The sequence below is a fragment of the Pan troglodytes genome, chromosome X, assembly GCF_028858775.2.
Source record: "Pan troglodytes isolate AG18354 chromosome X, NHGRI_mPanTro3-v2.0_pri, whole genome shotgun sequence".
NCBI classification, from domain to species: domain Eukaryota; kingdom Metazoa; phylum Chordata; class Mammalia; order Primates; family Hominidae; genus Pan; species Pan troglodytes.
The window spans coordinates 38,573,904-38,590,904 of record NC_072421.2 but is presented as its reverse complement, the minus strand read 5'-3'; the positions used below and the strand labels follow the sequence as shown (position 1 = coordinate 38,590,904).

Below are 17,001 nucleotides of genomic sequence, written 5' to 3'. Positions count from 1 at the left end.
CCCAGAGGCAAGAAAGACTTAGAGCAGGATGCGGTGGGAATGCACTCCAACAGGATGAGGAGTTCAGAGAAGGCTGTCTTGTTCCCTTTTCGCTCTCACTTGGGCTCCTTGCTGCCCTGGCATTTCTCCTATGACCCCTTCCACCATTTCCTATCCAAGCTACTGCTCTATCGCTCCCTTGTGAGGGAGAAGGTTCTAGTGTCAAGCTCTGAGACAAGTGCTTCTTGTGAGTTCCCTTATTTACTCCTTCTGTTATTTGCATGTCACAGGTGAAACAAAGTCTCAGAAAGGTTACATCCACTTATATTTGAAGTATCACTCCTCTCAGGTTTATCTGAATTTAAACTGTGCTTTCTAAAGACCTTAAAGCATCTAAAGCCAACAGCAGCATGTCTCAAAATAGTGGGATTTCTGACATTTTCCCAAGACCCCTCTCTCATACCTGGTAAACAGCCACCTCACCCACCTACATGTAAGGCTTTCCTCAGTGGTGACAATGATAATTACACATGTTCATTATTAGCAAATATTCTCATCATTCCCAGAACTGTAGGGAGATGGGGAATTATATGTATATTGAAAAACAGAACATGGATTTTGATCATGCTATACTTATTGGTATCCTCATTAGGCAGCCAAGAAAAAAGATAAACTCACCCTAGCTGTGTGACCTTGGGCAAGTTCTTTAGCCTTTTTGTGCCTCAGTTTCCTCATCTGCGAATCAGAGATAATACTACCTACCTTATAGGGTTGTTGGATTAAATAAGGAGGATTAAGTAAATATATGCAAAATGCCTAGAACCATGCCTAACATGTAAGGTTTATGTAAGTGCAAAGAACACTTTTTGTCATTATTATTATGTTATTAGGATAACCAAGGAATCACAGAGAACTTGCCTTTAGGTCTCCACTGTCCCAGACAGAAAGAACAGCGAAAGTTCTAGCACCCACCCCCGGCCCCCCCGCCCCCCCCGCCCCACAGGCCCAAATTGCCAGTGACTGCTTGGACTATATTCTCTAATGATTTTCCTCACAGAAAATTCCCTCGTCTTCCCAACAGTGAGGCAATTCAGGTCCCCCCTGGAACAAGAGTGAGATTGAAGGAAGAGACTTGGGCCCTATATTTTTCATCCTCCCTCCCCCCTCTACCCACTTCCCTATCATTCTACCCTTCAGCAAGAAAAAAGTCTAAGCTTCCCAGTAGTTTGGGTCTTCCATTTTCTGGTCACAAACTGCTCTTCTAAAACAGACTAAAGCTTAGGAGATTCTATTCTTCAAGAAATTTTTGTTTTACTTAAACTGGTCTAATGGTTGCCCCTCGGTCTCTCCATGTCCTGTAAAGAGTAGGGGATCGTCACTTGCTTGTCAGGTCCATAATGTCATCTTTCCTGTTTCTGATTTTTTTTCTCTAAGTGTCATTCTAAAAGGCCTCCCCCCAGGCTCCAACTTTCCAGAAGGAGACCACAAGATCCAGTACACAGTCTATGACAGAGCTGAGAATAAGGGCACTTGCAAATTTCGAGTTAAAGTAAGAGGTAAGAGTACTGCTTATTGGTTTTGTTTCCCCCTCTCTTTAGAAGAGCAAAGGGAAGTAGGTCCTCAAGCCAGAACTCTCTCAAGTGCCTACTGTGGTGGGAGACTTGCCAGCTTTAGATTAGTCTCTAATAAGGCTTGGGCAAGTGCCCTGTCTTAATGCCTGAATTTCACGATACACATCCGGATGGGCGTCAGTGTTGCCAGATTATTTAAGGAGTTCCCAGGACTAGTCTTACAGGATCCCATAGCTGACTGTCCCAGAAGAATATTATTCAATAATTTTTCCATCCCTGAGCTTAGGTGGCCAGCTGAAGCCTGTGAGTCCATCTACAACCAGGGTGAATAGGAGCCCCCTAATTTGGGCCACCAGGAGAACATGTTTTTAGTGTTCTAGTACCATTGGTATGAAAGAAAATGTTTTTAAGGATTATTTTATGCCTGATGGTTTGGGCAACTAATTGTTAACCATCTTTACTCCTTACTCTTCTGGACTTCACTTCCTCATCTATAACACTAGGGGCGAAACCGGTTGATATCAGTGGTCTCATTGGTATGGATGGTGACCATTGCAAGACTCACTCACTGACCAAATAGTCATCCCTCCTCCCTCACTCATTTCACAGGCTGATGTAGAAGCCTGATTGCAAAGCTGATGCCTCTGCATCCTCACCTTTTCTGCTTACTCTGTGGATGGGAGCTCAGCACTGAGACCCCTCTGGACTTGTGTCCCTACAGTCAAACGCTGTGGCAAACTCAATGCCCCAGAGAATGGTTACATGAAGTGCTCCAGCGATGGTGATAATTATGGAGCCACCTGTGAGTTCTCCTGCATCGGCGGCTATGAGCTCCAGGGTAGCCCTGCCCGAGTATGTCAATCCAACCTGGCTTGGTCTGGCACGGAGCCCACCTGTGCAGGTAGGTATGCCGCCCCTCCAGCCTGCAGCAGAACCTGTAAACCCCTTGGTTCTTGATTTCAGTGCAAGAGAGGTTTCCCTTCATATACTTTGAGAAGTTCATGGCCATCCCTCTTTATCTGAGTGGATGAACATAGTCCCTAGATCCCTGCTGCAGCTCATCTCATCTGCCATCCATCTTGCCTCTGCCTATCCTCTAATTTCCCTTTCATGTCCTCTAAGGAAGAAGCTCAAGGTAGGAACCTAGGGCCAGCCTTTGGTGACATTATGAATCAGCAAAATTTGCTCTAGTTTCCTTTGTTCTAGAAATGTAAGGATCTTATTTATAAAGCTAGTAAATTGCCATGTAGAGACAATATCATACCTGCTTTGCATCACTGGCATGAAAGTTACATAGACTTTGGGCATTTGGAATCTTTCCTCCTATGTAAAATGAAGAAAATAATACCTCATCTACCTCTTGAGTTGTAAGGATTAAATGAGGTCATCTGTGGAACAGTGGAATAGAGCAGTGCCTGGTACAGGCAAAGCCTTATGCCAGCTCTTATTCCTGATGAAGAAAAATTGGGCTGGGTAATGAGTCTGAAACTTGGACTAGCCAGAAAATTATGTATGTATCTCTTGTTTATAGACTTCTCTTTTTCTCATTTCCTGGCACCCTTTCATCTTTATCACTTTCTTTTAATTGAAGCCCCCATTTAGAGTTAAGTGACAGAGAGACATATATACCATCAGCTAAATGCCTGAGATTCTTCAATTTCATGTATTAAAGTAGAAAGAACACACCTATTATAGACTCCCTACCTAAGGACTTCATGCCCACCATGTTGGCATTAAGGCCTGGGGTGTGGTGTCTAACAGGCTCCTAGACCTATGTGGTGCAACATGGTAGCCACTAGCTATGTGTGGCTACTAAGCACTTGAAATGAGGCTATTCTGAATTGAGATATGCTATAAGTGTAAAATATATACCAATTTCAAAATCTTAGTGTGAAAAAGAATATAAAGTATCTTAATTTTTTATATTGATTACATGTTGAAATGAAATATTTTGGATATATTGGGTTAGATAAAACATAAAATCATTTCTACCTATCTCTTTATATTTTTTATTTGTTTGTTTGTTTGTTTGAGATGTAGTCTCTCTCTGTCACCCAGGCTAGAGTGCAGTGGCGCGATCTCGGTTCACTGCAACCTCCGCCTCCCGGGTTCCAGTGATTCTCCTGCCCCAGCCTCCCAAGCAGCTGGGACTACAGGTGCATGCCACCACGCCTGGCTAATTTTTTGTATTTTTAGTAAAGACGGGGTTTCACCATGTTAGCCAGGATGGTCTTGATCTCCTGACCTCGTGATCTGCCCGCCTCGGCCTCCCAAAGTGCTGGGATTACAGATGTGAGACACTGCGCCCGGTCTCTTTACACTTTTTTAATGAGGCAACTAGAAAATTTAAGATTAAATATAGTGGCTTACATTGTATTTCTCTTGACCAGAGCTATCCTAGACTCTGAGTCCCTGGGGCAGGGAAGAGGGCAGGAAAGAGGGCAGGAACTGTGTATCACTCAGTGTGACATCCTAGTACCTAGCATAGAGCTTGGCACATGGCAGGCACTCAGTATATAATGGCTGAATGAATGAATGTGTGAATGAACAAATACTTCAATGCAAACCTAAAATGTGAAATATGAAAACCAAGATTATAAATCATACATGGCATCTACTAGTTTTTCTCTTATTATTTCTTCTCTGGGGCTAAGCCTTTTGCTTGCCTATCTATACGACATCCTTCATTGACCTTGAACAGCTGGAATTAGTTGTCATTTATTTGCTTAAAGGGAAGACCTATTATAAAACCGCCTTGTCCCATGTCCTGTATGCCTGTGTTGTTTGCTCTGTGGCCTTTGTGCCCCACATTGCTTTGTCCCTTCTGCACCAAGGAGGCAGACTTCAGAGATTCTGAGCCATTCCAAAGCCAGCCTGGCCACTGCCCATTCTCTTACCCTTCTGCCTCTCTGCACCCCTTTCCCCAGCAGATACTATGGTGCTTGGCCCATATGCCTTTCACATTCCCATCTGTGTTCAAAAGGCTACTTACCGCAATTAACTGGGTCTGTCTGTCTGAGAGCATTTCTTTCCTGGCTATGAAAGCATTGTCAGCCCATGCACAGAGCCAGCTGGAAGTGATGGAGAGTTAGTGCCCCAGAAGCAGCCCTCAACAATGATGGAGCAATTGTATAAATACTCCAGTTCCCTCCAGTGGGTTAATTCTGGAGGTATGTTGTATATCATCTCCTAGAGTTCCCCAGTGGGAGTGAGTTCCAAATGCCCACAGCAATAACTTGCTTGATAACCAATTGGTATTGTTTTCTTTCCTTCACTGTCTCACTTCCTGACATAGATAGAATAATGGTCCACCAAAGATGTCCACCAAAGATGTCCACATCCTAGTCCCTGGAACCTGAGAATATGTTACCTTACATGAAAAAAGGGACTTTACAGATGTAATAAGTTAAGGATTTTGAAATGGGAAGAGTATCCTGGATTACCCAGTGGGCCCAATGTAATCACAAGCCTTCTTATATAAAGGAGGCAGAACTGATGTCAGAGTCATAGAAAGAGACGATGGAAGGAGAGGTCAGAGAGAAGAGAGATTTGAAGATGCTACACTGCTGTCTTTGAAGATGGAGGAAGGGACTACTAGCCAAGGAATGAATGTGGCCTCTCGATGCTGAAAAAGACAAGAAATCAGATTCTCCCCTAGAACCTCCATGGGAGCATAGCCCTGCCAACACCTTGATTTTAGCTCCATGAGACCAGGATCTTTTAGATCCTGACCTGCAGTATCTAAAAGAATAAGTTTGTATTATGTTAAGTCACTAAGTTTATGGTGATTTGTTACAGCAGCAAGAGGAAGTGAATATACTTCCGCACTCCTCCACAGGCGCTTCTTGGGACTGCCTCCCAAATAAACTGTTTACACTTGAATCCTTATCTCAGGGTTTACTTCTTACACAAATGGTTCTGTGTGTCATCACAGGCTCTGTTGAGCCAGAACAAGTGGAAGGTTTCTGACCCATGTGGCCATTTCTGATTACAGCCATGAACGTCAATGTGGGCGTCAGAACGGCAGCTGCACTTCTGGATCAGTTTTATGAGAAAAGGAGACTCCTCATTGTGTCCACACCCACAGCCCGAAACCTCCTTTACCGGCTCCAGCTAGGAATGCTGCAGGTGAGTCCTCGAGGCAGGGCCAAGGTGGGAGGGAGACCTTTAACAGGAAGGGCCCAGCCATTTCACTAAAAGCAAAGGCCAGATTCAGTGCCTAATGCACTTACAGTGAGTTTCAGGAAGTGGCACTTTAGAACTACCACCATTCATTTCTGGTTCTGGGCCATAACCTGATTAACATTGACTCCTTAGAGTTAACCCAATCGTTTTCCGACTAATGAGGTTTGTCTGTCTTCACCAATAAGTCTAATTGACATGCTGTCCAGGCCTAGCCACAGAACGATTGCCTTTGCTGAACCTGTCCAGGATATGCCTGGCTGGAAGCAATCAATTAGTTGCCTGCCCACACTTTTCCCCAGGGAATTTCTTTGACTCAGAGGGTGACAGCCATTTTTTCTTAGAAAAGTGGTTCTCAACGTGTGATCCATGGACCGGACCAGAAGCATCAGCATCACCTGGGAGCTTGATAGACATGCCAATTCTCAGGGCCCCTCCCAGACCTACTGTGTCAGAATCTACACTTTTAACAAAATCTCCAGGTGATTCCTAAGCACTCTAAAGTTTGAGGGTCACTTTTCTGGGAAATGTGTCCTTCTCAGCTATGTAAATTTTGTAGCTACTAAATGAGGCAACCAACATCTTGGGTGTGTGGGGAAGGCTGACTAGAAACTGTAAGGATCAAACTAGAAGTTGCTTGCTTTTGTCCTGAGGCTGGTTTGCAAAAGAGTGGCCAACTTCACTGAATACTAAAGAGGCAGGATGTATGCTGTGCCATGGATACAGTGCTGCACATTTTTTTGAGACTATTTTATTCATTTATTACAGTGGATAGAACTAAGTGCTTAGAACAGTCTTGATTTAATCAAAGGCTACAATTTACTTCTCATATCAGCATTAATAAAATGGATAATAATAAGTCTCTTTTCACTCTTCCCATGTACTTGAAGAATTGCCTATGAACTCTGAAGAGCCATATAAAATTTTTGTGAGTTCCCTTGATAGGAACCAAATTCATTGCATCTTTACCCCTGGTCCCCACCAGCTTACCTCCCCTTGTATCTCCTTGTCCAAGCCGGGGGCTTGCTCTTGAGAAAACACAAGCTTATACCTCTGTCTTTTGTGGGAAACTGGCATTGCAGGCTATATTCCGTGATCATGCATTTCCTCATCTCTTCTTATTCCATAGGAAAATGAATTAAGCCAAACAACTTGCTTTTCCTCTGTGTCAGCAAACTATGGTGACCCATGGCTAGTTTCGGTAAATTAACTTTTATCGGACACAGCCACACTAATTCATTTGTGCATGATCTACAACTGCTTTTGCACTACAATGATGGCTGAAGTGGTTAGGACAGAGGCAATCCAACCTTGCCAAGCCTGAAGTACTCTCTGGCCCTTTACAGAGAAAGATTGCCATCGTTGCTCTAGTCTGTCCCATCCCTTCAGACACTTGCTAACTTAACAACTGGTTGGATAAGATATTTTATATCAAGATGTTTTGGTGTGCCCTCCTCCTCCAAATATACTTACATTTGCATTTTAACCAGAGCCTTCAAAGAAAGGTTTGATTGACTTAGGCATTTCAGTGAGAGTAATACAAAAGTCTATTTCTAACTTTTTAAACTTTTCAACCAGTTCTGTAACCTCATATAGGGACGTTTCAGTGGAATTTTGGTAAAACATATTTGATGTTTTCGTCTTTCAAGACTTCAAAATTTCTTTTCCCATTTAGCCAAATTCATCATATTTGTCTTACATTACTTTTTTTTTTTTATTGCCATTGCCATTCCTGATGAGCCCTCCTCGTGGTTGACTGGGCCACATTCCCAAGGTTCTTGCCAAGAGCCAGCTTAGAGGCTTGGAACCTTTTATCCTCTTTTCCCCTGGGATTGGGTGTGGAGGGCATAGGGCAGGGGAGTGTGGAGAGTGGAAACAGGGCAGAGAAGTGGACTCTGGAAATAGTCTTCTCTCCTTGCAAAGAAAAATTAGAATCCTCTGGGGTGGTCTTGGATACTTTTTAGGAAATTTGACTCACTCAAGGTCTCACCCTGTCTGGAAATACATAGACTGCCCTTTTGCTTAGGTTTTCAAAATCCCACTGTCAAGCCATATCTGAATGATTCCTCTAGCAAAGGTATTTAGGTTTTATAGCCACTATCTTAACCCCAATTTCTCATCTGTTTTCAGGACAGTTCAGAGTGAGCAAATAAACTTCCAGAGACAGGCCAGTGCTGCTTCTGTCGGTTTCTAGTTTGATAAGGATGTCTTTTTTAGCCATGCTCATACTTCCCCTGTTGGGTTTTCTTTTTCCCAGCAAGCACAGTGTGGCCTTGATCTTCGACACATCACCGTGGTGGAGCTGGTGGGTGTGTTCCCGACTCTCATTGGCAGGATAGGAGCAAAGATTATGCCTCCAGCCCTAGCGCTGCAGCTCAGGTAGGGGGAAGTTCTGTTCTTAAATCTTATCCCCTGTGAATGCATTTTTAACTGATTAGGTTCCCTGGTTTCTTTCTATTCAGGATTGAGTTCAGGCAACCTTCAATGTTTAATTGCTTTTATTCTGGGAGTGTTATAACCATACTAATCAGTATGTTGCTGTTTGTTCAAATAAATTGTGCAGTGGGTAATTACCAGTGTTCTTTCTTACTCCCTCCAACCAACCGTTTTTGCTTCATGTGTGTGTATGTGTGTGTGTGGTTGGTGGAGGAAGGATGGATAGGAGAGGAGCACCTGAAGAAAAGACTTAAGCAATCATGGTCTTATTAGAAGAGCATGCATCCAATTAGACTTCCCAGGCTTGGTCTCTTTTTTCTCCATGCTTCCAGAACGCTTGTTCATACCTTTATTTTAACAATTATATTTTAGTTTCATAACCCTTACAAAGTTGGAGCCATGGATTTTAGTCTCTGAATAATGATGTATTAAAGAAGCAGAATTCAACAACCAAAAGGTAATTTCAGAATAACCCAAATTTCTACTTGCATCTCTTGACCACTGTGAAATCGATAATTAGGCTAAAGCAAAACTCCTTAAAATCTTCCTTTCTCACCCAGCCTTTTCTCTCACACACTGCATGGGAGAGTACAGATCTCTGTTTTCAGGGTCCCAGGCTGCTCCCTGTCTCTCAGGGCCTCAGGCAGTTACAAACATCTGGAACACGTGGCTTTCAGGCTTCTGCAAAAGTGGGGAAAGAGAGTAAAAACTCACACTGACTCCTTTATGCTTCATGTTGGAGGTGCCACACCTTGCTCACTCTCTTAGTTCATTGGCCAGAACTAGTTACATGATTGCAATTCACTTTTAAGGGAGGCTGGGAAATGCAGTCTTTCTGTATTGCCAGAAAGAAGAAAATGAAATGGGACTTGGTAAACCCTATCACACCTGTTCAGAAGGCACAGAAATTCCTTGAGAGGTTATATGATAGAAACATATCCTTAGCAAATGATGCTATAGATAGACACAATAGCTTCTTTCTCTAATTTCCCTGTTTTCCAGCTGCCTTTGACCCATCCCATGTTTGATTTGTACCACTTTCCACCCAAAAAGATTCTGCCACATTCCTACCAAGGTTAAAAAAAAAAAAAAAAAAGAAAGAAAGAAAAAACTCAGAGGGCCAGGATGGAAGAAAAATAAGATGATTCATGAGTTCTCTTTAGTCGGCTGATGAATGGAGAAGGCTGGGTACACTCATATGCTTTTGTTTTTGTTATATTTTACTGCATTTGCATGTAGCACCTCCCCATACCGACTTCAGTAGCAAAGCTTTCAAACATTGGCTACTCAGTACCTAGCACAGTACCTGGCACCATGTTGGCACTAACTGGAGTAAATGACTCAAAATTTCATTGAAACAGCCTTACTATTTCCAGAGGTGATAATAGCTTTTAAAAGTATATTGTATATCTACAGTTAGTATACAAATACTTCAAGTTGAAGTGTACAAAACTTAAGACAGAGAGTTGTGTTGATATCTAAATATTTATGGTGAATATTTTCAAAGTAGGTTTTATGAAGCTGTTGCTTATTTAGAACTACTTGCTCATATCCTGTGTCAATGATTTTTTAAAACTTGTTGCAGAATTTTCTGAATGGTCTTTGGATTGAATGTGTGTGTATGTGTGTGTGTATGTCATCTTCATAAAATCTTGATGTGATTTTAAACTGTTTAATCTACTTGAAGAACAGAAAAATGTGATTAAAAAATACTTGTCATTCAGATTGTATATATTGGGGCTACCATAGACTTCTATAGGCTGAAGATAATTTTTAAATACATTATGTCGTGGTTCTCAAATTTTTAGCCTCCATCAGAATCCCCTGGAGGGCTTGTTAAAATACGTATTGCTGGAGTCTACACCGTAGGCTCTAAACTGTGTTTCTGATTCAGTAGGTCTCTGGTCGTACCCGAGAATTTGCATTTCTCGTGAGCTCCCAAGAGACCACATGGCGAGGACCACTGGCCTAGTTTTTTACCAAAGCCTTTACAGTTTGAAATAGAATTTTCGCCCAGCAGCCTTCAAGGAAAGGGTCAATAACTATTTTGCAGCTGGATGATAGTCCAGGTAAATGTCATACAGAAATGATCACTCAGGTGCATTACCTAATGGATTCTGTGTCAGGCCGGCATGCCTGTGTTATCAAACATATCAGTGAGAAACAAAGAGCTTGGCAGAACTTTTTCCCTTTGAATTGGAAAGGTGTTTTTTAGACACCTTGGAGTCTAGTGCAGAGGAAAAAAGATGATTTAGGCAAAGAATGGGAAGCAAAAGAGGAGAAGGAAAAGCATAATGCCTGCATAATGTAAAAATTCTCTTGTCTGGCTATTTTCAAATAGCACCAAGGCCGTGATAAAACCCTTGAAGGGAGTCAACAGAAAGAAGAGACTGGGTGCCTGGGGTTGCAGGGTCACCGCCTACCTTCTTTCTTACCCTCATTTCTTTTTTATCTGGAGGTATGATCTGATTCATGCTTTCCAGAGGAATTTTCCAGCAATCTCAAGGAAGACAGGGACCAAGAAAGCCATAATTTCTATACCCACATTATTCTTTGAGTCTACAGTGTTCCCTGGAAGACTTTCCAGGAAGAACTCCTTCCAATCTGACGACAGACACACATGTAACTCAGGCATACTGTCGGCATCACACCTCATCCCCGATTTTGTGTGGTGTTTGATCATTCATCCCCAAGATTTCTGTGGTCTTTCGGCCCTAGTGGGATGCATTCCTGTGGCTGCTGCTAGCCTGCTGATCCAACCACTCAGCTCTTCCCATGACAGTTTTCCCTCTTTACATTCTGTGTCAATCAAGGCACAAGACTTACACAGGAATGTGTATGGTAGCAGATGGTGGCACCGTGGTGGTGGTGGTGGGGGTTCCCATCCTAGTCTCACAAGCACTATAAAAAAAATGAATGCTCCAATTTCTTATTGGTCACCCTTTCCCACAGGCTTCAGCCACCACATTCCCTATTCCTCTGTTTCCTGAGAGCTCCCTGTACCAGAACTCCTCCATGCTCCCAAAAGAAAACTCAATATCCTTCCCCTTAAAGATGCAGAGCATTTTATCTCTTCATTCACACCTTACTTTGCAGCCTACATTTGCGTGTTCAGAACTCATTAATGCACTTTGCAGTCATCTACTTCTGAGCTCCCCTCTTAGCACTGCAGGAAACCTGGCAGAGGTATTGTCATGTCCTCTTTCTTTCATTTCTAGTCACTGGGAGTGAACTGGCAATTTAGCTCCCCACTGGGATAAAATACAAATTATTCCCTTCTTCCTCGAAACTCCCTCTTAAAAGGCAGAAAAAAGTAGTTTGTGTTCTATGTAATGATTTTTTAACCTTGATCTGTTTGTATGAGGAAAACATATTTTACTTTAAATCCAGATGGCAGTGTATATTCTGCCTCATACATAATCTCAAAATATCTAAACTGAAAAAAAAATCTGGAGAAGAGACTGAGTGGGCTCATTTATTCATTGGGCTCAGCTTATCTGTTTGTTTGCTTTCTCTAGCTATTCCCATCTAAATATGTTTGTGTTGATATAAAAATCATATTTTTTAGTTTAAATTCTAGTGTGGTAGAGCAGAAAGAACACCAGACACTTGAAACCACTTCATATTCTTTTTTGGAATTATTTGGGGTACAAATTATGATTAATCAAGTCAGAATACATGGGCTGTAGACCAAGCTCAATCCCTTATAACTCTGCAGTCCTGAGCTGGCCACTGAACAGGCCAGAACTATCATGCTGGGAAATTATATCAATCAGCTTTACCTAGCCCAGAGTTTCTCAGCCTTGGCACTATTGCTATGTGAGAACAGATAATTCTTTGTTTGGCGGGGACAGTTGGCTGTGCATTGCAAGATGTTTAGCAGCATTCCTGGCCTCTACCCACTAAATGCCGGTCACATCTTCACTCTCCACTGTGACAACCAAAAATATCTCCAGACATGGCCAAATTTCCCCTGGGGGTGGGGAGCAAAATCACCCCTGTTCATAATCACTGACTTTGTCCTAGTGTGTATGTGGTCGTGCAACACTAGTCAGCAAACGTGGGTTTTGGGTTGATTTCCAAACTTGGATTGATTCCAATTTAATAAAAAAAATCTGTTAGCCTTGTATGCACCTTGTACCAAACGTTGGTATGTGGCACCATTGTACGCCTGAAGTCTTCCTGACTATAATCTAAAACCAAAGCAGTGCTTTTCAACCTCTCATGTACATACCAGTCATCTGGGGATCTTGATAGTAATGCAGACACTAATTCAGTAGGTTTGGGGTTGGGCATGAGAGTCTCCATTTCTAGCAAGTTCTCATGTGATGCTGCTGGTTCAAGGGTCACAGTTGGAGTAGACAGAGTCTAAAGGATGATTCAGTCCTTCATTGTATCAAAGCTTTCTCTGCACACTGTCACAGTAGGGCTCTGGTTGATCCACCAGGACCCTTGGGAGTCATGGTTTGACTTAGTCTCCTCTTTTCTTTGTCTGCCACAGGCTGTTGCTGCGAATCCCACTCTACTCCTTCAGTATGGTGCTAGTGGATAAGCATGGCATGGACAAAGAGCGCTATGTCTCCCTGGTGATGCCTGTGGCCCTGTTCAACCTGATTGACACTTTTCCCTTGAGAAAAGAAGAGATGGTCCTACAAGCCGAAATGAGCCAGACCTGTAACACCTGACATGATGGTTCCTCTCTTGGCAATTCCTCTTCGTTGTCTACATAGTGACATGCACACAGGAAAGCCTTAAAAATATCCTTGATGTACAGATTTTTATTTGTAATTTTAAAAGTCTATTTTATTATGAGCTTTCTTTGCACTTAAAAATTAGCATGCTGCTTTTTGACTTGGAAGTGTTTCAAAAAATTATATGACCATATTTACTCTTTCTAACTGTCTTTACTCCATCATGGCTGGTTGATTTTGTAGAGAAATTAGAACCCATAACCATACACGGGCTATCAACATGTTATTCAATGTGACACCTAACTCTTTTCTATTTTGTTTTTTAAGTAAGACTTTTATTAATAAAATAAAATGTTTTGGAGCAAATTTAGTAGAACTCACTTTGTTTGTCAAGCACCAGCCATACTTGTTCAGTGTGGTCAGTGGTTTTAGGATTGTGATTCTTAGTGGTGTTTTAAGAATGGAAAAAATTTAATTAGTCTTTTTAGGAGCTCTGCTGAGCTGGGAGAGAGCTGAGCTGTCAGGTGTTCAAGTAGCCAATTAAAGCCACAAGCTGAAAATGAAAGAGTTAAGCCTTCAGTCACAGTCTAAAACCAGAGGAAGCATCAACTTCACTCTTCCATTTTCCCCTGTGGGACAGCACGCTGGTCAAGATTCAAGTGGAGCAGCACAGACGTGGGGTCATCTTTCTATTGAGGGAGCCCCGAACAAAAGGCTCTGGCAATTTTACGGACCCTGGAGTCATGTGGTGGGGTAGGAGTGGAAAAGTCCTGGGCACTGAGGCAGAGTGAAGGAAAGTATCTTCAAATTTTTTCCCTTTTCCTTACCCCATAAGATCTCAGCAGAGGAACCTGAAGACCTCTTGCCCAAGGCCTCAGATAAAGGGCCTAGAAATGAAGGCACAGGGCTAGGAATGTAAATATGTGAAAGAGCATGATTGGCCAGGGGGTCTGAGTCTTTGACTGCAACACCCCACAGAGACTGCCATACGCTGGCTGTGCACCAAGTCTGGTGTGTGGAGGGCAGCTTTCCCAGTGAAGCCTGCCAGGTAAAGTCTTCGTCATCGCCTATGATCAGGCCTGAAAAATCACACATTGGTTTTTAACCAGTAGCCAGACTCCTCAATTCTCCCATGCAAATCTTGAAATTTTTCCTCCATTTTTAGAATATCAGTTTGGTTCACAATCTATTCCTAAACAAAATGACTAAGTGAATGATGTTTCCCACTGGTTTCCCACTGAAAATCTTGCAGAACTTTTCTGTGCACCTTTTGGACCTTATAGAAACAATAGATAAATTCTAACATACAGAGAGTTAACACAGAAAGCAGATTTAACAATTTTGTTTTAATATTAGGCAGGGCGATTGCTGAACTGCCAATAGGTTTACACTCTATTTACAAACATGATTTTGTTCACAGAGCATACTAGAAGCCAGTTTTTGACTTCTGTCTTCTTCAGATGTATCAGAAAGGTCAATGGCATGGCTCATAGAGGAATGTCAAATAGTGACCAATTGGAAACCATGAAAAGTTCAAGAGGGGTGGGAAGAGGGTGAAGGATAAAAGACTACAAATTGGGTTCAGTGTACACTGCTCAGGTGATGGGTGCACCAAAATCTCACAAATCACCACCAAAGAACTTACTCATGTAACCAAATAGCCACCTGTTCTCCAAAAACTTATGGAAATAAAAGAAAAAAGGAAAAGTTCAGGAGATCATTTGTTACAATTAAGCAAGCATATATCTGCCTCTACCTTTGTTAAAGCTCTCTTGCTTTGACAAGTCAGCCTGTGCCCTTTGCCCCATACCCTGAAAGGTTCAAACCTTGAAGATGAGCTGACATTTAAGGAACTACCTGGATTCCTTCAAACCAATTTACCTGATGACTTGGAATATTGCAAGCACTTTTCCCAACAAGATCAACAGACTATTTGAAGATCAATGAATCCACTATGGTATTTTAAAAGTAAATACCCTGCATCAAAATTTGGGGACATTTCTAAAGATTAATTAATAGCCTCTCTCTAGAGAACCGGTTTCCCACTGGAAATCTTGCAGAACTTTTCTATGTACCTTTTGGACCTAATAAAAACAAACAAACAAACAAAAAAACAGTTCCTAATTCTGCTTGCTTACAGTTTGGTACTGCAGAACTTCTACACATGTATGCAGGTTGTAGTATACACACACACACACACACACATATATATATATATACATATATATGTGTATATATATATGTGTGTGTGTATATATATATGTATATATATATGTGTGTGTGTATATATATATGTATATATATATGTGTGTGTGTATATATATATGTATATATATATATGTGTGTGTGTATATATATATATATATATATATATATATATATGTATATATATCCAGATATAGTTGTTGTCTGTGGGAGGTTAGTCCAATAGAAACCATTATTAGAAATCTAGTAGTGAAGGATGAACTAGAAGGTGGAAGAGTCCAGTCCATTCACAGAGAACTGCAGATTTACCTCTACAAACTCTCAACTCTTGAGCTTAGATCATTGGAGTGAGCAGTGAAGGAGACGAAAGGCAGTGCACATTGAAGCAAGGATTAATGCTCAGGATGTTGATACCTATACTATTCCTGCAGTAAAAATTACCCCAAAAATCAGTGTCTTAAAACAACAAACATATTATCTCTCACAATTTCTGTGGGTCAGGGATTTGGGAGCAACTTAGCTGGCCAATTCTGGCTTGGAGTCTCTCTTGAGATTGCTGTCATATCTTGGCTGGGACTGCAGTCAAAGGATTGACTGGGGCTGGAGAATCCGCTTCCACGGTGGCTCACTCACATGACTGGCAAGTTGGTGCTGGTGGTTGGAAGAGATCTCTATTTGTCTCCACATGGATTTCTCCACAGAGTGTTGCATGAATGTTCTCATAACATGGTAGTTGGCTTCCTCTGGTAGAAGTGATCCAAGAAAGGGCAAAGTGGAAGAGGCAATATCTTTTATGACATAGTCTCAAAAGGTACACACTGTTACTTCCACAGTATCCTGTTGGTCCAACAGATCAGCCCTATTCAATGGGGAAGAGGACAACACAATAGGATGGATACTAAGAGGTAAAGATCACTGGGGCCTATTTTGAAGGCTAGCTTCTGCCGGTTCCCATAGCTGCTGACAACTTCTTAACTGGGGACATGGCTATTTATTTATTTATTGGCATAAATTTAGAGGGTACAAGTGCAATTTTGTGACATGGATATGTTGCATAGTGGTGAAGTCTAGGCTTTTGGTATCATTATCACCCAAATAGTGTACACATTATACCCATTAAGTAATTTCTCATTTCTCATCCCCACCCACCCTTACCCTTCTGAAACTCTATTATTACTCCACACTCTATGTCCATGTGTACACATTATTTAGCTTCCACTTATAAGTGAGAACATATAGTATTTGACTTTCAGTTTCTGAGTTAGTTTACTTAATGGCCTCCAGTTCCATCCATGTTGTTGCAAAGGACATGATTTCATTCTTTTTGTTATGGCTGAGTAGTATTCCATTGTGTGTGTGTGTGTGTGTGTGTGTGTGTGTGTGTATCACATTTTCTCTATCCAATCATCTCTTGATGCACACTTAGATTGATTCCATATCTTTGCTCTTGTGAATAGTGCAGCTGTAAACATACAAGTGCAAGTGTCTTTTTGTATAATGATTTCTTTTCCTTTGGGTATATACGCAGGGGTGGGATTTCTGGATCAAATGGTAGTTCTATTTTTAGTTCTTTGAGAAATCTCCATATTGTTTTCCATACAGGTTGGATTAATTTACAATTCCACCAACAATGTATAAGGATTCCCTTCTCTCCACATCCTCGCCAACATCTTTTATTTTTTTGACGTTTTAATAATGAGGGACATGGCTTCTTTATGGTAGAAAACATGGAGTAGTTCTAGAATAAACAAATATAATTGTGGCTTCCCGAATTGGTAGGAAAATTCCCAATTTTACAACTTCTTAGCAGTTCCCTTGGCAGTCCCAGGTGGTTTAGGGACTTTTTTATGGAAGGTCAGCATAAAGTCTATTTTTTTAACCTTCCACTCTAGATAAGAACAATATCCTTTCTCTTTGAACTAGCTTGCGTTGACTCT

General features: G+C 41.6%; 1 protein-coding gene across 2 annotated transcripts in view; it reads left to right on the top strand.

The window, feature by feature from the left end:
- Nucleotides 1–13,225, top strand: part of SRPX (sushi repeat containing protein X-linked) — a 71,920-nt gene extending 58,695 nt beyond the window's left edge. The window contains exons 6-10 of one of the 2 annotated variants that reach the window (XM_016943898.3): nucleotides 1,414–1,535; nucleotides 2,272–2,451; nucleotides 5,545–5,678; nucleotides 7,990–8,111; nucleotides 12,670–13,225. In XM_016943898.3, the coding sequence (XP_016799387.1) occupies nucleotides 1,414–1,535; nucleotides 2,272–2,451; nucleotides 5,545–5,678; nucleotides 7,990–8,111; nucleotides 12,670–12,853 (742 nt within the window). In that variant the 3' untranslated portion in view covers nucleotides 12,854–13,225. The remainder of the gene's footprint in view (nucleotides 1–1,413; nucleotides 1,536–2,271; nucleotides 2,452–5,544; nucleotides 5,679–7,989; nucleotides 8,112–12,669) is intronic. The other variant, XM_016943900.3, reaches the window with a different exon arrangement.
- The last annotated feature ends 3,776 nt before the right edge of the window (nucleotides 13,226–17,001 follow it).